General features: G+C 37.8%; 1 protein-coding gene across 13 annotated transcripts in view; it reads left to right on the top strand.

The window, feature by feature from the left end:
* Positions 1-22,962, top strand: part of EBF1 (EBF transcription factor 1) — a 378,728-nt gene that overhangs the window by 282,500 nt on the left and 73,266 nt on the right. For 9 of the 13 annotated variants that reach the window (XM_063085514.1, XM_063085520.1, XM_063085516.1 and 6 more), the window contains 2 exons: positions 858-988; positions 20,097-20,223. In XM_063085514.1, coding sequence (XP_062941584.1) covers positions 858-988; positions 20,097-20,223 — 258 coding nt within the window. Of the gene's footprint in view, positions 1-854; positions 989-20,096; positions 20,224-22,962 lie in introns of all 13 variants that reach the window. The other 4 variants (XM_063085513.1, XM_063085510.1, XM_063085517.1 and 1 more) reach the window with 1 other exon arrangement.

Genomic DNA, 22,962 nt, shown 5'->3' with positions numbered 1-22,962 from the left:
AATCATGAGAAAAGCAGCATGGCATTTTGGAGTTAAAAATCCTCAGTGGCTCAAAAGTGCCCTCTGAGAGATTTCAAAAACATAATCCAACAATTACATTTATGCCCAGCAATTCTGTTGAAAGTATGCCATTCTCATTAGGCAAACCACCTCCAGTCCGTTTGGAATCACAGTATTTGCAAATTATTTCCCATCTCCAAGGGCCATTTATAATGGAAAGAGAAGTGATATGAAATTTTTTGACTCAGCCATTTGGTTGCATAATTCACCTTGAGTGACCTGCATTCTTTGTATCTGTAAAATGGGATCCATGATATTTATTTGAAAAAAAATTATAATGATTTGTAATGAGGGATGTTGCTATGTTAGGATTGCAGACATAAAACATTGAGCAAGAATCATTTTTCTGCTCTGGCCTCCTCTCTTTCTTAGCTTCCCATCGGACAGACATGTTTATCTAAAAATGTATAAGTTTTCTTTTCAGGAGATGTATCTAATTATGAAGCAATTCTATCAGATTTCCAGTGCATTCCAAAAAGTCACCCATTTAAAAAAAATCTTTAGCATTTTATAAATTAAATTTCAGTTCTGTGTTTTATTTCATAAGGTTTCGATTTTGATAAAAAATTAAGTAGAATGTATGTATCTTAATAGAAACAATGAAAAGAATTTTTTAAAAACTGAAGTTGCACCCTTAGGTTTCAGGTCCTAATGTGAGTAGGAAATGCTGAGATCTTGAGGGACTTTCTGTTAGTGAAAAGATAAAAGATTTTTTTTTCTTTTTCTCAAGTCTCCCATCATTAAAGTTTGGTTCTAACAGCAGACTCCTTCTCTTTTTCATGTGTGTTGAAAAGCAGCTACTCCCTGTATCAAAGCCATCAGCCCGAGTGAAGGATGGACGACGGGAGGCGCGACTGTGATCATCATAGGGGACAATTTCTTTGATGGGTTACAGGTCATATTCGGTACCATGCTGGTCTGGAGTGAGGTAGGTGTTGTCTGAACATTAATATCTAATAGCTTGGTCTCGTTGAAGATACTGTCTATACTTGAATTTCTAATAGAATGTGTAGAATTTAGTGGTGCCATTCTGGGTGGGCCAGTTCCAGTCTACAGAACTTTGGGAAACTAGGAAACGTAGTGTGGGTTTACCAGGAGGCAACACTTTCTACTGTAATGACTTCCATTTTTCTGGCCCTTAAGCACCAAGAGAGCTTCTGTTTTGTAATTTGTCCTCTTGAGCTTGCCATGGTGTGGAGGTCCTATTTTATATTGGGAATTGGAAAGGAGATGCAAAGTCACAAAGAGACAGGAAAAGCCATTCAGATGTTAGCAAGGTTGTAATCTGTGGATATTCTGTAGAGGGTCTACTGTAATCCAGTCTTCAAGGAAGAGCATTCAAATGACAATAATAATCCAGATATTGGTGGTTCTTGAGTTATTCAATGACTCCTCATCAGAGTGAGAAATTTTCTAGGGGAACCTAGAAAAACCTAAGGCTTTTTCCAGCCCTGGGAATTTACAGCTCCCAGGCATCTTAGTGTGTGACTACAGCTGTGTGAAAATCACCATGTTCTGCTTACGCAGTGCTTTCCAAGCACTGTGATTACTATTTTAACCTGCCAATTGATTTGTCTGGCAATAATCAACATTAGGTCAAGGTCACAAAACATGAACATCACCAATATAGAGATGTCATGGCAAACTTGCCTTTGCTTTTTAAATTCTGAGCTTTGGTTTCTTAGTCAGCATACTCAGAGCTCTTCCTTTTTAATCTCACCAAAGTTTACAATAAAAACAATGCTAGGGCTACGAGGTATCATAGAGTTCATTCATGCCACTCGCTTTGTAAGTTGTTATGTTCACTCCTAAACTTTATGGAGACTTGCTATATGCTGTGCAGTGTATAGATCATCTCACTCTCCTCTCTACACTATGAGGTAAATACTCTTAGCACGTATCTTTTCTTGATGAGGATACTGAGGCTCAGAGACAAATAGTTACATAACCAGAGAGCAGCCTCCCAGAGCCTATGAGTGTGTATGTGGGCACACAAAGAAGTCAGAAGCAGAACTGGAGCTAGAACTCAGATTTTTCGTTTCTGTTTCTAGTTGTCCTCCTACAACACCACTGTTTAACCCGTCTAGATATTTGATTTGTTTTCTCTTTAGAGGGGCCATAGAGATGAGGAGAGGGTTAGGATGGTTATAGTTGGGTATGTTTATCTTTCCAAAGCAGAGCCTGTCCTTCATTTTAAGCCTTCCATGTGCACTTCTCACTGCCAATAACACACTCAAGCAAGGCTCTTGCCAACTCTTGCTGCTGCTGCCTTTGCATTTCCCACTTAGCCAACAAGAGGTGCACTTGGCCAGAGAATCAAAGCTCTCACAAAGCTGAATCATAGATGGACTTCTCTGTGTACCCAGCTAATTGTTATTCAAGTAGGAATATTCCAGGCCTGAAAAGGGGACTAAGCTCCCTCTGCAGACTTCACCCCATTCTTCGAGGGAACTGTTGGGTTGTAAATTAGAAGCATCACATCTGTACATTTCTGCTGAAGCCTTCATTCTGCTGGAGACACAGTCCTCATGAAGATAGCCTTCCTGAGCCTAATGGACTGTATCTTTATTCTTTCTACCCCTCTTTCTCCTGCTTTTTGTGGAAGGCAGAAGAGGGGAAGAATAAGTATAATAGGGACTCCTTGCTTCATGTCATCGCAGTCAAAGTTAGGACTGAGCAGCGGAGCTCAGAATTGGCAGTAAGTCTTATTGACTCTGAGAAGAAGGTAGATTAGTGAGAAGCTTCTTCTGAAACCTGTGCCTTCTTAGCTCCAGCAGATACCATTGGATGTGGACTAAGCACACATCAGGATATCATTAATTTGCTCCTCTGCCTTGTCCTTAGTCGGTGTCTCCCTGTTTCCTCTTGGTTCCCTCTTTTAGGAGCAGCTCAGGGAGGTTAACATCTAAGTTAGATTTATCCAAGTTGCTTTAATGGGTCTGTTTTCATATAACAAAAATTGATGGAAGTCATGGAAAGGAAAACCTGTGGAAGCAATATCTGTGTCTTCCTCCTTCCTTAGTCTGTACACTGCCAATGCCTTGCCTGTGCCAGAAACTTCTTTTCATCCTGTCCCAGAAGTCAAGGTGGGTCCAGCTAGGAGGTGGGGGTGGGGACTATATGCTCCTTCTTTTCCCACCTGCTCCTCCTTAACTGCTCTCAGTTGTGCCTGTGTCATAAATCAGCCATGACCCTGTCTTGGTGGATACCTTCTGTGGTGAGAAGTGGAGAAGTAGCTCATACTTACTAAGGGTTTATCATGTCTAGTCATTTTAGGGTATTACTGTATTTAATCCTCATGAGAGCCCTGTGTTAGACACTCTTGTTATTCTTAGTTTACATATGAAGTAACCTGAGCTTAGAAAGACTAAGAAGCTTGCCCAAGGTCACACAACTAGATAGTGCTAGAAATTGGATTTGAACCATTCTGCATGTTTTTACAAAGAGTGTAAAATTCCTAGTTAATGAGAGCATATGCAATCTTCAGAGAGGGAAGAATGACAGAAGGGAGAAAGAGGATGTATAGTAAGCCAGGTGGTATAATAGTAGAAAGTAGCAGTAGCAGCAATAGTAGTAATATTGATGGTGGTTGTTTTTAATCAAATAAAATTATATGCAAATGCCTTTTATTTTTGTAGGTTCAAAAAAAATATCAGCCAAGTTTGAGGCTATTTGTCAAGGCTCACATTGGATAGAATCAGAATTTGATACTGTGAATAACTGAGAGAGCTACAGAAAAATGCAGAGTGTGATTAATATTAGCTAACATTCATTGGGAACTTAATTCCTGCCAGACGATAAGCTAAGTGTTTGATATGGCTCTCCTTTGAGCCTCACGACTGTATATGATATTATTCTCATTTTACTGATGAGGGAATTAAAGCTTGGGGGAGTTAAAAAAGTTTTTCATCAGCTATCAATGGTAAAGATGGGATTTGAACTGTACAGTCCAACTCCCCCCCCCCCACTACCACTGATGCCTTCTGTTAGGGGTGTCTTAACAGTTATTGTCACCTCCAGGGTAAGGTAGAATTGGCATGTATAGACTTAGAGAGATAAGGGGGATTCCCTTCATTTTCTAGTTGTACATGTTTGTGGTTGGAACCACTGGCTTCTAGGAAAAATTTATCCTTGCAAAGTAAAGGATACATGCCTTGTGCTGGGGTCAAAACAGTTAGCCTGTTTGGGCCTCATCTCTAGAGATGGACCCTTATCTATCCAAAGTCTTTGTCCCGGGACCACATGATCTTGAGGTTTTTGCCATCTCAGAGATCCAGTACTTCTAATCTTAAGTAGACTTTTATCACTTCTCTGTTTCCTCACTTTTCACCCAAAGTACCCAGGAAGCAGGCCACTAGGCCAGGACAAGCAGATAACATTTTAGACTAGCAGCTAATGCTATTATTTGGAGTATTTTCTCAGCTAAAGAATTTTTAAAGGAGCCAAAGAAAATAGGGCTGGCTTAATTTACTCATCTGTGCTCTTCCCCTACCAATCCCATCTTCATCTTCTGCCAATGAGTAGTTCAGGTTAGCCTCCTGAGGGTTGGGAGGCGGGAAGGTGGCACTCCATTGCTCCTAACTCAGGTCTCCATCTGTGAGCTCCTAAGCATGCATGGCTTTCTTGTGAGTTTGGTTTGCCATCTTTTTTGCTCTTCTTTAATTGCTTTTTGCCTTTTCTCCTCTCCCTCTTTTTAGAAAGTACATTATTTTACTGGTATGTTGTGCTGCCTGCCCTGCCTTCTTCTAAAAGACTTAAAAAAAATATTCATAGTGTCTTACATGTAAACCTAGGAAAACCAGCAGAGTTGATGTGTGCTAATGTTTAATGTTTGTTGAGTTTTTTCTTGACCAGAGTGATGTACTTGGTCATTTTGCTTTTCTACCGACACGTGATCTGGAGCAGGGAGGGGCTCCTGCTACTGATTTGAAGAGCTAATCATTATTTTATTACCTCCAAAATTCCTGCAATTTCTAAACAATGAGTATCGGTTGGCTTACCTGCTAGGTGTCTAACACTGGGATAGGTACCATGGGTAATTAATGCTGGCCGGCCTTTGTGGGATCTGATGTTTTATTTGGAAAGACAACTTGCTCCCATGAAGCAAATTAGAGAGTTACATAATATACTTATATAATCTAGTATTATATTTGTGGTTTAAAATTCAGTGCAAGGTTCTAGAAGGCAGAGAGAATGGTGTAGTCAGAAGTAGATTGTTTGAAAAACCAATTAAGCTCCTAATACGTATGGATGGATCTCTGTGCTAGGTGTTTTAAGCTCTCACCATCCTTTTACTGTATTCAATCACAGAAATATCTGAGGGAATTCATACAGCTTACGGTACTTAAGCTGCCTATAAAAAAAAAAAAGTATGATGGTGGGATTGGTGGGGACGAGAGGACAATTATCCAAGCAAGGCTTTAGATTGCATGGGGTAATGGCAAGGAGCCAGCTGAGAGACCTGGATTTTAATTGCAGTTCGTTCTTTGTCCAATAGAAGGAGCTTAGCTAGTGTTGGTAATTGGGCCTCAGTTTCCCCATCTGAAAATGAGAGACTTAGAATAAATCCTCTTTGAAATCTGTGCTAATTCTAGTAATTCCTTTTAATTAAGTTTATTTCCCTGAAAATCCCTCCAAAATAAGAAAGGGGCAATGGTGGTTGGTGGGAAGTAGTTTCTTTTCTTCTACTATTGTTCTTTTCTTTTAGAACACACAATGCACAAGTATCATGTTTATTTGCAAAAGGATGCTTTGAACTTCATCAAAACAAATTAATTAGCCATAAAATTGAATCTCTGTATCGATATGTCTTCAGTCAATATTTTTACTCTCTGTGCTTTGGATTCTGGTATCTGATATAAACCTGAGACTTATACCACAATGTTGCCCTAGTTTACCTTCCAGATAGTTCTATGAAATACTAGTTCTTTGGGATATTAATAGATATCCCATGGGAGATGAGGGATGGAGACTTTTCCTGGTAAGTTTTAGAAATGTTGAGTCAAACAAATTTAACCGGTCCTTATTCTAGGACTTTTCAGAACTTTTGAGGTGCTAACATGCTCTGTAAATACATCAGATGCAGTATGCAGCATGTCCCAAACTTTGTGACCACAAAACCCCTTTTTTTTCAAGGATCACCTTACAGAGGCTACATTGGTAATGGCTGAAGTACATTTTGGTTTCAAGTTAATGAAGCCAAGTCATAACATTTAATCATGAAGTGATTGGGCTGGGATATGTGTGAGAAAATCATCTGAAGTATCTGCAGAGTATTATTCAGATTAGATCAGGAATGTTTAGAGCCATTATTCTTTAATGCTGCAAGGCTTTGAACAAAATTTCTCTCATATTTTGCATCTGGTTTTAGTCAGTGCACACTTGGCGTTAGATACCATGTGATTTTGTAGGACAGTTATATTTAAAGATTGCCATTACCACTTAGCCCAGATGGGAGAAGTCAAAGTTTCATCGCTGTATGAACCAATTAGCTTCACACAGGGGCTACCCATTGTCTTCTTCCTCCAGATGAATGTTTTTTTCAACTGGATTCCCAAATATAGGGACTGAAGTCAAAAGAAACTGCTAGGGGAGACCTAGGGTGAACACAGTTGGGTAAATGGCAGTTTGGGGGGCTGAGAAGCAGTTTTACCACTTGAATCCAAAAATCAGAAAGCAAAGTTTTAAATGCACTTCTTGGTCTCTTTCTTTCTTCCTATCTGTCTCTGCTTTCCATTCTCATTTGCACACAAAGCTCAGAGAAATGACTATAAAGAAAAAAGAGTATTTGCTTCTCTACGGCATTAAAGAAGGAAGGGCTAAAACGCGTCCGTGTATCCCACTGGAAGTTTCTCAGGCCTTTTTGCCCTGCTTTGATTTTTATTGAACTACATGTAGAGTCATGAAATTTTTGAAGCTTTGAGGCATCTTCTTTAGTCAACAAATGCAGCTTTTTGACTTTGTGAGGAAAAGGAAGCTCCAGAGTGGTACCATGACTTGTCCTGGCAACATATTAGCTGTTTGGTGCTGGGAGTACAGCCTAGTGCTTCTGATACCAGCCTCACTGCCGTTCAGCTTCTGGTTGTACCAGGTTTTCTCATGCAGTTTCCATAGGGTTTTAGCATACTCACGTAAGTTAACCAAGCCTTCCCAAATTTTATACATAACTGCACCAGCACTCCAACAATTTATCTGCATACCATATTGTATATGAGACACAATTTCACTAAAATCAAAAAGGGAATTAAGAAAGATGGTGAAAGACATCTCAAATATAACCTCCTTCAAAATTTCATAATAGATATATGATGCAATATAAGTAGTTGTGTTCATTTATGTTACATATATTGAGGCTTACATGTATAAATTTAATTCAAAGTTGATTAAATGTATGGATTTAAAATAACAAATGCTGGTGAGGATGCAGAGAAAGGATAACACTCCTACACTGTTGGTGGGACTGTAAATTAGTGCAGCCATTATGGAAAACGGTACCAAGGTTCTTCGAACAACTACATATAGAACTGCCATATGATCCAGCAATCCTGCTGCTGGGTGCATACCTAAATGAATGGAAATCATCATGTCAAAGGGACACTCCCGTGTTTACTGCAGCTCTGTTTACAACAGCTAAAGTGTTGGGACCAACCTAAATGTCCACCAACAGATGACTGGATAAGGAAAATGTGACATATATACATAATGGAATACTACTCTGTCATAAAAAGGAATGAAATTCTGCCATTTGCAGCAGCATGGATAAACTTAAAGAAATTCATGTTAAGTGAAATAAGCCAGACACAGAAAGAGAAATACCACATGTCCTTGCTCATAAGTAGGAGCTGAAAGAAAGAAAGATACAACAGTCACAATAATTCCTTGAGCTTTCAAAAGGAGAGAATGGAACTGAGGCCACCAGAGGTGGGAAAGGAGGGAGGAGGAGGGATTTTATGGAGAAATTTTTAAAGGGCCACAAAAAATGTTTACATTATGTAATGATAAAACAAAATAAATACATATGTAAAAAACTTTTTAAAAAAGTAACATTAGAGAAATTAATTTAATAGGAAATGAAAATTTGAAGATGGCTTGGAAAATAACCAATAAAGCCTTAAGCATCAAAACATAAAAATAAAATAGCTCATATTGCCTAATTTTTCCTAAATATATGTTTCAAAGTCTATATTTAACCTGTACTTATTCACCACTTACTATGTGGAAGATGTTTGATGCAAAATTATAAACTTTATTCATAAAGAATGAAAAGAGCAGTCTGAATCGGTTGCATTAAACTTTGAATATGACTTTGATGAACAACTTTCAAGCCCTAGTAGTTTTATAGTGAATCATTTCTAAATGAGCCAGCATATTAAAAAAAAAAAACATATAAAAATAGTCTAATGGCCTTTTTAATATAATTACATAGTTACAACCATGCTCACTTTATTTCTAAGAATGCTTTAGTCTGTATTTTTATTTTTAACAGCTTAAGGCACTTGAAATCTATCCTCTATGTTGATAATTATGGGACAGTTAAAAAAGACTTTAAGATGACATTTTTAGCTAGTTGACAGTATCTTCAGGAGGTACACATACGTGTCTGTAACTTGAAAATAGGATCCCTAGATGTGCAGTGTGTTTCTAACTTTAATATGAATCAAAGACAGAATTTACACCTGGCTTCGGTCATGTGACTTTTATGAAGAAAACGGATATCTACATAGTGTTCAGTGTGTGTTCAGTGCTGATTGCTGGAATGGCCCCCTGTGTCCCTGAACTAAAGACTTCCTCCTTATACAACATTTACTAGCTTTCTCTTTCCCAAAGCCACATGCCTTAGTTTCAGATTCAAGCACACCACCATAAGACTCCAACCTTCCTTTTCAACATCCTTGTCCACTGTTTATCTAAACTTACGTTCTAGTCACATTGAATTGTTAGCTGCTCCTGTGCCTGTAGTGATTTCTCACTGCTGTACTCTTGTCTTGCTCTTGCCATTCCTCCCCCCCCACCCCAGAATGCTGTTCCTTTCTGTGCACATATCCCTCTGCCCTTGAAGATCTGTAAAATGCCACCTTTTTTCTGTGAAATCTTCTCTCACGGCTCCAAGTATAGAATATTTTCTCTTCTGTCTAAATTCCTACATTACCTTATCTCTACCTTATTTTATCCTTACACTTTTCTGTGTTTAATTATTGTGATTTAAAGGTATAACCTCTCCCTCAAAGGCAGGATCCATGGTATATTTAGCTTAATCTTCTGTAGTGCCTAGCACAGAGCTTTGCACATCAGAGGAATTAATGAAAAATTTGTCGAATGACACTATTTCTCCTTTCACTCACTCACTCATTCATTCATTCATTCATTCATTCAAACAAACTCTCCCTATTAGCAACTATTGTATTTGATGGTACTTCAAAGTGTCAGTACCCAATAGACTATAGTTTAATTTTTTTAAATGCATGTGTGAGTAGGTAGTTTATATTTAGATATATTTATTGTGCAACAAGTATGTATATAAATACCTTACTATTAATTTATTGATAATGATGAAGATTAAGTAGTAATAAATATAACAATTTTGAGTGGTTGATACAAGTGATGCCTTCCCTAATCTCATTACAGGCATCATGTCAGTTAAACCTTATAATAACACTATTGGGTAAATAGCCCCTTCCTTTGTCCAACTACTCCTTACCCCCAATAATAAAACTAAAGATCGAAGAGGTTGAGTGACTTCCCAAGTTCCCTCAGCTGTTTATTTTCAAAGCTTGAATGTGAACCCAAATCCATCTAACTCCAGAGCCATCTAAACCATCTAATATGAATGTAGTGAAGCTCATTTACATGGAGAAGTGTCATAATAACCTAGCTCTCCAAAGTTTAGCATGAAACCAGAAGTAAGGGGAAAAAAAGTCAATAAAACAAAAGACTTTGGGGGTAACCAGAGCAGTGATTTTTAACAAACTGTGTTATCTATTTTCCCAGGTCACAGCAAATTAGAAGGAGCAAACTAGATGTAGTTGTGTGTGGAGGCAGGTTGTTACATATGGGCTCAGTGACAGCTGATGGCCCAGCATCTAGGGCAGAAATGGAAAACCTAAAAAGCAGATGCAGAACTCTATTACTGTGCACACACTAATGACTGTTCGTAATGATGGTGGCTTGAGTCATCAAGGAAGAGCTGGAAAAATATTCAATATATTCTGTTTAAAACAGCAAGACATGTAGAATGCATCCTTGAAAGACTTCCAGCAGAAGCAGTTGTAGGGCCACACTATTAAAGCCTTCAGTTTTCTCTAGTGCTTATTTATGTAGCACTTACATCCTGAAGGGACGTAATAAATAAAGAATAACTCATCGATATGTGCAAGTATCGATGTGTATAGTGTACAAATATGAACGACACCACAAAACGTGTTAGAATGAGTCTCTGTATCTTATAGCTTTGATATCTTTTTATTAGAGCTTTGAAAGACTCTAGAAGTCTTTTGATGAAAGGTGAATTCATTCCCTGCCTACCCATCTATCAGTCTTTGGGCTCTTAGATTTTTCTTTTTTAATTCCGTAGGCAAAGATTCTGCCCTGTAAACTGCCTACTTTGATAACAAGCATTCATTCTCTTCCCTAAATCCATCTGGCTTTCCTTGTTATTTTATATTTTAATTTTCAAACAAACAAGCAGGAATACAACACCCTGAGCCAGGCTTGAGTAGGGAACGATGTTCCTTCTTGACTGAATTTAGAAAAACAATCCTTGAGAAAGAGCTCATTGTGCAGCTTCAGACCACATGGGCTGGCATGGCTGTTGTCTGATCCTCTCCTTCTGGAATACCCCCGACCTCAGGAACTCACCAGTGCTTTTCCAGCTCCCAGATGGTCAGGATGGGATCCAGTCTTTAATGGGGCCCAATTGGCACAAAATCTACATCCTGGGAAGAGAGCGGAGAAAGTTTATTTAAAAAATAAACTACAAAATAAATAAATAAATAAACCCACAAAACCAAAGGTAGTTGAAGCATAATGTATTTATTTTAGTCTTTTTTTCCCAAATGTGTTATTTTGAAAGATGATCTTGTTGCTGTTTTGTTTCATACAATTAACTGCATTGATTTAGGGACCTGGTTAGCTTCCTAGTCAGAAGAATTGGGCACTACATTTTTGTGCATGTTTAATGAGGATCCTGAGAAGTTTGTGGTGGCAAAATAAAAAATCTATTTTCTTTCTTTCTTTTTTCTTCCAGTAAAAAGAATTCTGAATAGAGTGGTGTTGATTTATTATTATTATTATTATTATTGTAGATTTGTAAGGGACTTTATTGACTCTTTATCTTAATTGTTAGTGGTGGTTAATGGTGTCATGATGTTTATTCATTTACTGTTCAGTAAGTATTTATTGAGTGCTTACTAGTTCTGGGGCACTGTTAAATACTGGGAGCACAGCAAAAGCAAGAAAGGGCACGTTTATATCCTCATGGGACTTATATTCTACTTGGAGGACACAGACAGTAAATAGGAAAATATATCTACATCTCTCTACTATCTATACTAGATCGAGAGAAATTTCTGACAGTGTTAAGTAACAGTGCTGAGTTTTAAATCCCTTATTTAACTCGATTTCTGAAACTTTAGTTTCAAAAGTCTCCTCTGACATTCATACATAAAGTTTATCTTTGGAGGTTCATGTGACCCAACATAATTTTCTAAACATTGGTTTGAAGTTATTTTCTTGAAAGGACAAAAGGAAACCAGAATGTTTGTGAAACAGTAAGTGCCTCCACTGGCTTTCTCTCACGTTCACTGAGAAATCATATACTGCCTTTGAGACAGGCAGTTCTTGGGAACGAAAGAATCTGTATTACGAAACCCAGAGAACTCTGATTAGGAAACAAACCGAAATACACTGAGGAACTCAGGAGAAGAGCTGGTGTCCTCTGATTTATGTTGTATCCACATCAGGGGAATAGATATATATAATATGGAGGTTCAGCTAGTCCAGTCACCAAGAATATGCACTTTTCATATTTCCCCTTACTTTAGAAACTCCTTAAAATAATATTTTTAAAATGCCATGTCTAACTACAAAGAGATGAATGTTCCAGAGTGGAGGGAAAACAAGCTTGTTTGGTCACTAGCACTGCAGTATCTCTTTAAAAATCCTTAGTTTGATTTGATTTCAAAGCTTTAATTACGCTTTTATGTTACAGTTTCCTTATTTAAGTGTCTGCTTCATGTCCATCAGTCAGCACCCCCTGCCTATCTCAAAAGACATGGATATTATTATCCTAATTGAGCAAGAGGGAGAATGCTGTGAGAATTATTAATACATAAATTAAAGAATTAATCTGGAAAGTGCTTTAAGGTCCCTAGAGAAGCTCTACACAAACAAAAGCATATTTAATATTATTATTAGTACCTCCACAAAACAGATAGGAGCTGGTGCAGTATAAGATTAGTAAACTGAGGCACAGAGAGTGACAGTAGGTGAATGCTAGCATGCCTTAGAACCCAGACCCTTGCATGGGTGACATCTAAAAACTGCTGTACTAGTGCCCATTTTAGGCTTTTTCTAGTCATAAGTGTTAAGTATTTTTCCACAGAATAAACTTTTCCTTCCTTTTACCTATTTTCTTTGATTCTTTGCTTGTTTTGGACTTTTTTTTCCTTTCTTTTTTAGTGTTGATGATGATTAAGGTTAAAATATTAAATCCTAAGACTAGTAATGAAAAATTACTGGTGTGCTTTCTAGCAATCCCAGTTATTTTTTTGGCTTTGTGGCTTGGAACTTCAGATTGCATTTATTTCATGTAGTCCCATTGGTTGGAAAAACATGCATAAAGGCTTATCTTGGAATTGCTTTTTTATTTTGCTGGAGAATCAGTCTCATCTTGCCCTTTGCCAATGTGAAAGGTTGTTTTGAGTACCTAGTATGTCCCCAGGACCTTCGAGGGTATAGGAGAAGCTGAGGATACATCCATGCTGTCAAAGGCAGACAGAGGATGCAAAGTACATGTGCCAGGAGTTATGGAAACACAACAGTTGTTGGGGGAGACAGTCATAGTTGTATAATGGTGGTCATTAGTCAGGCTGACTTGCCTCTTCTGATTGGTTCCTTGATCATATTTCTTAATTTGCCTGAAACTCATTTTCTTTATCTGTGAACCAGCTAATAACTGTACCTGCTCCCTAATACCACCGGCTATAAATCACTGAAAGAGTTCAGCACAGTGCTTGGCACATAAAGGAAAGGTCACTATTGCTGAAGTCATCCTGAGGTCATCATCATCATCATCAATTTGGTGAGAATGAGAGTGATACAGATAATACGTGCTGCTGGCTCTCAGAGAAGAAAGTAATTCCCAAGACTAGCCTTGTTCCCTCAGAATTCTACATGTTCCCGTTAATGTTTTTAAACAGTAGGTACACTCTCATTTACCTACCATGTAGGCCATCCTTTTGATACTACGATAGGCTTTATAAAAATCACTTGGAGAGTTGTCCTCTCCCATGCCGCTCTTCTGGGCTTCCAGACTTTGCAGGCTGCCTCTGGAAGTCTGCTTTCATGTGCACAGCTGCACAGTCCGCTATTCATTCTCTCTCCTCATTCCAGCACTTCTGTTGAGGAGAGGTCCCACTCTAGTGCCTCCATGTCTGGGCTCCATCTCTCTCACAGCCACAGCAGCTTCACTTTGCACCCAGAGCCCACAGCCAGCATGCCTCACCTGACCGACCACCGTGGGGCTCTTCTAGTCCTGTGCTTTGTGTCTGGAGAAGAGGAAATACTTGTATGGTCAGCTCAGAGGGAGTAGAATTGTTGCTGGGCAGTCTGGCACCCTCTTCTGGGGTCCTGCATAGACCATGTGCGTTTCATCGTAATGCTGAACTTAAAAGTTATTTCTTCTGATTGTAATAGTAATGCATTTTTATTGTTGAGAAGTTGGAGAATTTAGAGAGGCATGCACAAGAAAATAAATTTACCCATCTAAAGGTAACTTCTGTTAACTTCTTGATATTTTTTCTTTTAGTCTGTTTTCCATCCAAATATATAATCTAATCTTATATAATCACATGCAATATATATTGCCCAAAACTGCATCATTCTACTTTTTACTTTTAGTAATATTTATCTCATGATAAAAATAATACCTGCATATCTACAGATTTATTTATTACATAATTATTTACAAGATTATTATTTCTTATATACGTTTGGAGAATTTACAGGCACACACACAAATACATACACATAGGAGGGAGAGAGAAGACAAATCACATCTAATGTTGTCATTCCAGGAATAAACACTCTTAACATTTAGTGTAGATCTTTTGTGGGGTACTTTTATAGTGTTACTTTCTTAACTTTTTTTTCTTTATTTCATTTTGTCATTTCTCACTGGAGTCATAGACCTTTAGATATCCTCATCTTTTTTTACCACTTAGATGAAATATAAGCAGTGGTCCCATACTCATATTGGGACCTGAGTGCTGGGCCAGTTGGATGACGAATTTTAAGAGAAGCTTAGTTAGGTAAGGAGAATTAAATATTATCGGGTTAAGAAAAGTGGACTTTATGGATAAGAATTACTATGCCTAGTGAATTCAAACATCTAGTAAAATTCTGACTTTTTACATATGTCTTTACATATGTATTTATTCCAGAAATATTGGGAAAATATCATGTATGTAAGGCATTAAGTTAACTACTTTAATGAATACAAATATGAATTAAACTCTGTCTCTGATCTCAAGGACTGTCTTATGGGAGAAAGATACGTAGGAAAATCTTTATAGCACAAAACAAATAGGCAGCTAAGCATGATAGCATAAATGCCATAATCGTGCAAATTCCTACAAAGATGCAGGCAACTTTGACTTTTAGGATGAGTAAAACTTATCGGAAGAGAGAGCATATGGTCAGGGTCTTCAAGAACAAGTGGAATATCAGTAGAGGAATATTAGGAAAGGAATGGCATGAACAAAGCAAAAATATTAGACAGGGGTGTGTGTTTTCTTGTATCCATATGCCCAACATGCCAGAATGTGGGAGTGCAAAGTAGGAAGTATGCCTGGAAGGGGGCTTGGCTGTCAGGCCTTGCAGCACCCTGACTGTTATGATGTCAAGGATTTTGAACTGTATGGTAGGCAAAGGGGGTAGTTGAGGATTTGAGTCAGGGCATGGCATGGTGAGCTTGTATATGAAGATAATTATGGTGGAGAAAGTAGAAGTAGAGAGAGACCATTTGGAAGACTATTAAAATATTGTAATAGTCTGACTAAGAAAGGGTGACAACCTGAACAGGTGAAGGTGGAGAAGCCAAGAAAAGCCAGTGGAGTCCAATGGAAGCAAAAGCAACATGACTTAAAAGAATTGGAGAGAGGAAAGAATAAAGAAAACCTCAAGTTTTCTAATTTGGGTGATTCCAAGGATAGCATTCCTTTAACTGAGAGAGGGAACACAGGAGCAAGAAATATATTTAGAGGTCATAAAGTGATAAGTTTAGCTTGGGTCATGTTGAGATTAAGGTGGCAAGAAGACGTGTTTAGGGAGATTCTGTTACTCTGTTGCTAATAAAAGTTTGGTGCTTGGCCAAAGAAATCCTGTCTACAGGTGTAGATTTGGAAATCAGTTTAGCTGAGGTGGTTGAGCTGATGAGTGAACTCAGGAAGTGTCAGGCAAGTAAAAAGAGAGAGAGAGAGAAAAAAAATTGGGCAAAACTAGTGAAATTTCTACAATTAATGAATTGGCAGAAAAATGGAGCAAATGAAGAAAACCAAACTAATCAGGAATCTATGAGTAAGAGAGTTCTGGAAAACACTTATTCACAGTCATAAAAGACTGTTTTTTTTCCCTAGTGTTTCAAATATATTAGTTAACTTTCCTTTTCTCATCTGGAATACATACACCACAAGCATGGGTTTTTTAATGACAGTGAATGTGAAAGTGCTTTGGTAAGCCATCAGACACTTCGCCAGTCTTAGGTGTTGTTATGAGTGTCACAGAAGTGAAGAAAGTGGGGAGTTCTGAGAAGGGAGAAAGTAATGTCAAATGCTACAGAGTTTCAGAATATGAATTGTTTGATTTGTGATTTAAGGAAGTTAAGTCAAAGAATGAATCTGCTCTCTAATCACTTGGAATGGTATTTCCCAAAGTATGGGGCACGTACCCCTGCTAGACCAAAAGATAATTTTGATTTTGGCACAGCCATTAAGTAGAACTGATCACATAGCAAGAAAGTTATTTTCCTTTATTTCTTTTTATCACTCTTTCTGTTTCTCTTTTAATGACTCCTTTTGTTTCTCTTTTAATCTTTGCTTCATTCCATAATTCTGATTTATGTTAAGGGAAGAAAGTCCCAGTTGGGGCAAACGAGTCTTTAACATCTAGCACTAGGTAATCACCCTTTTAAATAAACTCTTTCAGGTTGTCAACAGTATCCAGCTAGAATTTACAACATCATAGTAGCTTTAAAATTATCTTCTACAATACCTTCTTATTAGGGCAGGTTATACAAGTTTCCTAATTATGGTAGTGATATAAAGTTTTCTTTCTTTTTTTTTTTTAATTAATTAATTTATTTATTTATTTTATTTATTATTTTTTATATATATTTTTTTTATTTTATTTTGTCGATATACATTGTGGCTGATTATTGCGCCCCATCACCAAAACCTCCCTCCCTTCTCCCTCCCCCCCTCCCCCCAACAATGTCCTTTCTGTTTGCTTGTCGTATCAACTTCAAGTAATTGTGGTTGTTATATCTTCTTAAAGTTTTCTTTTAAAATATGGTTTTTAAGCAAAAGTTCATCGATTTTTAAAAAATATTAAGTACGTAATTGCATAGGTGGTATATAGATATGGCAAAATTAAGAAAGTGGTATTCTAATGATGGAAGATTAGAAAATATTGATTAGGCGTCTTCTCTCCGTTACATAGAGGGGCTGCCCTTAGTTCAACAAGGTTGAAACAATGTGTGAAATTTATGCTGGGATTTAGGGGTGTTGGGGTCTAGACCCCCAGATCTAGACACTCTCCTTTCTCTAGAATGTTGGGTCAATTTTTGAAGCCACTAGACTTTTCCGAACTTCTGTGTCCTTAGCTGTTAAAAATGAGATTAGCCATAAATAATCACTTAAATTCCTTCCAGCAATGAATTCTATGATTCTTTGAGTGATTCGTAAATAAGTCTATGCTTCCAAACTGATAAAGTTAGTTAAAATGTTTTTCCTCTGTAAGCCCATCAATATCTTGTGTCAAGGCTAGAGACTTTCCAGACTGATGTCCACAACAAGGAAAACATCAGCAAATCCATTCTCTAATTGTGATTCAGATTATACCTTATTTGTGAAGGACAGTTGTTGCAAAAAGAAATTTGCTTCCATTAAGGAAATTAATTAAAATTGAAAATGAAATTGTAAATGAAAATTTGTTTGAATTTTCTGAGCCTAATGCTTTATGCTAAAACTGTACTCAGTCAGTAGTTTCATTGCAGCCATATTTAATCAATTCATAAAGCCTGAATTTTGTTCCTCAGTGTAGCAACTCATACTTATTAAGTTCTTATACTTATGAAGAAATCTCTATCTATTTACTGATGTATTTCCATTTCTTAAAACTTATTTCCCCTGAGAAAAGGGAAAACAGGTGAAATGTTTTCTAACTGGCTGAAAGTTCTTCTGATTATTATTGTGTATTAATGTTACTCTGCATCCCAAGTAACTCTTAAAAAGAGAGGTATATCCCCAATTTGGAATATAACAATATGGTGACCTTCACCAGTGAAAACATAGCAAAGGCCCAAGCAATAAATAAAAAATGGAGATGGCATGGGGACAGAAAAAACACACACACAGTCTTTGGATCTGAAAAATTTGAGTTCGTGACTACCTTTAAAAAGTTTCCGTATGAATAATTTCTTCTGTATGATTAGAAAGGGAGTATTTGTCCCTGTCCTTTTTGAACTGTCATCTTTTGCTCTAACTTGCATAACAATATTACAAGGGTGTGCAAGAAACTTAACCACTATAAGATGCCACTTTCACATCAGAAAAAAAAAAGGGATAAAAATACAGTCATCATGTTTTTATATAAAATTCCCAGCAATGCAGTGGATGCGTCCTAGCTACTCAACAAGTGTTAGTTCCTAACAGTACAATAACGCTGTCTGAACAGTTAAGATTAACATACACTTGTTTAGGGAAGATCATCTTTCATGGCCCTACAGAACCTCTTTCCTCTCCTGTTCTCTCTATGAAATTAGACTTGCTTTCCTGGTTTCCTGGCTTACAGATTACAAGAGCAGATTAGAAGATGTGAAGAACACAAAAGGAAAAAGATGAAGAAATGGAATGAAATAGAAATAATTTTAAAATTGTAGCTATTTGGAGCCATTTAGTACAGAGGAAAACAGTCCTTCATGCCTCAGTAGTCACTTAGGGCTTTTCTATATTATAGCAAGACATAATATAGGGTATTCCAAATGATGTTTTTTGATTTACCAAGGCTAAGTTAAAATATATGTACTTTGCTTATTTTAGAAAGCATGCAATACATTTTGATAGAGTTTCAATATGAATAGAACAAAACTTTAAGAATTTTTTTCTGTGTGTGCTTTTACGGGCAAACCTTTAGCCATCCAAAACACTCAGCTATGGAGATTAACTCAGTCTTTAGAAATTCCACATAAGTATGGTATTACTGAAATATCTTTTGTGCATCTAAAGCAAATAAGCTAAGGCTCCACATATTCTATGAAAGAGGATAAGACATTTCTAATTACTAAGTTAAAATAATTTTTATGAAGATAAACTTTTCTTTGTTTTCAGAAGGGGCATTTGACAGAAATTACTCATGGACTTTAGCAGTAGCTACTTTCTCACATTTTTTTTTTTTCTGCAGGACTTTATGTTAGGGCAGTTTACCCAGGGAGGACCCAGGGGCTATATTTAGCTTCTCATGGTATCACCTGTGATTCTCAGAGCAAAACACTTACATTGGGTCTGGTTTGCCCATTAAAACCAAAGCCCTTTCTGAGTTGTCCCCATGAGAACAGAATGGACATAAGTTAGTGTAAATTCATATATACTGTGTACAGTATCCACAGTATACAGACTCAGTACCACAAATATTGAGCTAAGTGCACCTAAAAAGAATCGAGGGGTGGGCAGTTGCAGACCCCATAGAGAGAACATGTAGAAACCAGTACCATCAAAGGTCGACCAGTCAAATATCAAGGCTGGATTTTTTCAGAGAACCAGATAATGCCATTTTTATGACTATTAATAGCATATTAGTTATATATACAAAGATAAGATTAGTAAAAAATAAATTCTGCTTCACAGTGTAATCTGATTGCCAGCAGAGTTCAGAAATGAACTTTCTCCTTGTGCAGGTGGCATTGCCTAATGGACCAGTGATCATTCTGTAACCTCCCAACCCTCCATTTCCCTTTTATGGACAGTCCTTAATCCTGCCAGATCCATAAGCAATTCCAGGGTGGCAGAGTTTTTGGTTTCCCCTCTAAACTCTTTGATTGTGCCTCTGGTAATTAACGTACCAAATGGTCTTTAGGGGCATTTCATACACATGCTCTGCAGCTAATCAGAGTGCCTTGGCCTACTGTTTTCTTACCTCTGTGTTTTCCACATGTTTACGGGCTCAGTTCCAACACCAGGCCCATTCATTTCTGCGAAGGCATGGCAGAGCTCAGCTCTGATTTGGGTGTCTGCTTCGAACAGAGATTTTCCAAAGGATATCCTGCAGTAGAGAAATCATTTCATTAGGCCAGGTTCCCTTTTCAAACCAGGAAGCAGAGTGCCTGCCGTGTAGGAAAACCCAGATAATATTGTGATGGCTGTACTCGGAGCACTTGTAAATATTGCTGCCAGTGTCTTTTATCCAGTTCCATCAAGATTGTATTTTAAACATTGACAGGTTAATTATGTGTTTTAAAGCTTTGTTTAGGGAGAGCTGATAGGAAGTCTGTGAAATGAGTTCTTTACATGTTGCAATGACAATTGTTCCCCAAATGTGTCCTCCAGTTGATTACTCCTCATGCCATCCGTGTGCAGACCCCTCCTCGGCACATCCCCGGTGTTGTGGAAGTCACACTGTCCTACAAATCCAAGCAGTTCTGCAAAGGGACTCCAGGAAGATTCATTTACACAGGTAAGAAACACTGCAGATGGCGAACACAGAACTGCTTTAGCCTTGTGGGATCTTTTATTTTATCTTATAGTCACAAGTGTGTATTTTATTTTTAAAATCTAGCTTCTGTTAAGATCAGATTTCTTTCTTCATTTCACCATATGCATGACCAAATGAATTGTTTTTATTATTGTTGTTGTTATTATTAAGAATTCATCTAGGTCTCCATGTTGAATGGCAGGATCTGTTGAAATAATTGGTTGGATTCCTAAAGAAGCAGCATGGGAAATAGAGGTGAAGAAGGAGAAAGAGGTGAAGGCAATCCTGCGTCCCTCTGGATGTTAAGCCAGCTTGTCGGGGTTTGTTCACTCTAGGCAGTTAAGGGTGTACTTTCATGAACAGTACAACTTACTTCTAGCCTGCTCATAGCATTTGTGTTAAACACAATTGGTAGTTTTCATATCTAATTCGAGGTTGGTGCTGTTTTCCACAGTAAGCTACATTTTGTCCTCCCCAAACAAACTTGGTACATGGGCTGGTTTGCGGTAAGAAGCTAGGGTTCCAGGGTGAGTATGAATTCACCTCCATCAGACAGAGAGAGCCAGGCAGGGTGTCTGTGGATATACATCAGGTAGACGGGCTAAATGCCCGATGTGTACTCTAAGAGATCCCCAGATTGTAATGTGCAAACCAAACACCCAGGGATCTTTTTACAATTCAGATTCCGCGGTAGTAGGGTCTGGTTAGAACCTGAGATTCTGCATATCTTACAAGCTCCCAGGTGGGGCTGATGCTGCAGGTGAAAGGACCACACTGAAGAAATTCAGTGGCGAATTTCTGGGCCCTCTGCTTGGTATCAGTCATCCCTAGGTAGCTGTCTCCATGAACTGGACCCAAATCTCCTCTTTCAATAAAGGACCATGAGGCCAGATTAAGTGCAGAGCGGAAGTTGCTATCACACAAAGAGATTCCAGAGCGGTGAAGGGATAAATAACTCTGTTAGCACATCCTAATTATAACCATACAAGTAAATGAACAAATTTTATTTTGCCGTGACATTTTACCTCAAAGCATCTTTTCCTGGTATTTTAATACTGGGAACAAAACCAAACATGAATCTTTGTCACAAAGTCTCTCTCTCTTTCTGTCTCTCTGTCTCTCAAGATTATAAAAACAATTAATGCGTCCTGACTCTTGGAAATGCCTCCCAGCCCTTTAAACACAATGCAGGTTTGGTGCCTGCCTGACGATTAGTTTTAGTTAATTGAAAATTATAGGATTGACCCAAGAGGAAAATTTTGTTTGCACTCCAATCACTTTTACAAATTAAGGAAAATTACCACAATTTTGTTTAGCTAAGGTTTCACACTGAGTTCAAGAAATTAGCTCAGCCATCCCAACAAAGTCAGCACTTTGTTAGCGAGCACTTGAAAAAATAATAGTCTATCTGGAGTTTTGTGGTGTATACAAACGAAGCATAGAGAAAGCTATGATGCTTTATAGAAGTAGGCCAAGTGTTTTTAATTAGGCTTATTGGTTCAGCGTAAGTTTTGAAGAACAATCAAACTAGCAGATTAGCTGTTTCTTTTAAAGCTAGGATTTCTTGCCATTCATTTTTCCCATGAGAACTTCCACATAGCACTATTTTTTTTTTTTTTTTTTTTACAAGCCTCATTAGGGGCCTGCAGGAAAAGGACCAATTGAAACTTCTGATACTGTAACATTCCCCACCATCATTCCAATGGATGGGAGTTTTTCACAGTGTTCCTTGCTGAACTCAGTGTTCTGGAACATATTACAAAACCACAGAGGCCAAATGTTTTCTCTGAGGAGTTTGGACTCTGTTTTTGGCCGAAAACATTTAGGCCTTGCTGGCTGCTTATTTACTCTGCTATTAAGAACAAGAAAACGAGAAGAAAAAGAAGAAGAAAATGTTTGTGTGGTGGGAGGTATAAGAGGCAATCAGCCGTGGTTTCCGCTTTGGTGACAACGTCCCTGCCCATTAATGGTTCCATTTTGTGGTCAGGTCTCATTTAGAAGAAATTATTTTTAATCAGTGTTCAACAAAATATCCCCTAGAGCCACCTGGCCATAAAAGGTTTTTTAAAAAAATCCCCATTAAATTACTCAAGTTCTCAAAAGAAAATAGCTAGGGACCCATCATTATTTGGAGATTTTAATCATTAAAAAAAATTGCCATCCATTTAAGAAATCACATCTCGGAAAATCTATATCATATTGGAATTAAGATCAAAGATAACAGCGGTAGATTTGCAAATCTAGAAAAGTAGTTAAGGAAAAGAGTGATAAGTTGGTGTGTATGCACATGTGTGCATGTGTGGGAAAATTAAAGTATGAAAAAATGCTTCCGGTGATCTTGCCTTAAACTGTGGGCAACAGACACAAAGACTTAGTTTTTTAAGTATTCTAGGAGAGAGTCTAACCTCTCTCTGTATTGGAAAAATAAAAATTTGAAGAAATTGGCACAAAGACTTCTCCACTGATATAGTTGGCTATAAACAGCTACTGTGATATCACATTATTTCAAACATAAGGGTATCTCTGCTAATTGATGAACTACACATGAGCCTTTTGATCATTAGCATTAAATGTCCCTACCAAAGGTCACTTGTTCATGGCTGGGGCTACAGGCCCTACTGGCCCCTGTGATCTACTCAGTTTACCTCTCTTCTTGTCACCACTTACTGGTGAAGGTATAGCGATGGGTCGTGAAAGTTCTCTGTTCTTTGTATCCAAACA

Source organism: Cynocephalus volans, chromosome 2 (assembly GCF_027409185.1).
Source record: "Cynocephalus volans isolate mCynVol1 chromosome 2, mCynVol1.pri, whole genome shotgun sequence".
Taxonomy (NCBI): Eukaryota; Metazoa; Chordata; class Mammalia; order Dermoptera; family Cynocephalidae; genus Cynocephalus; species Cynocephalus volans.
Note: the sequence above shows the minus strand (reverse complement) of the source record. Positions and strands in the feature narration are given on the sequence as shown.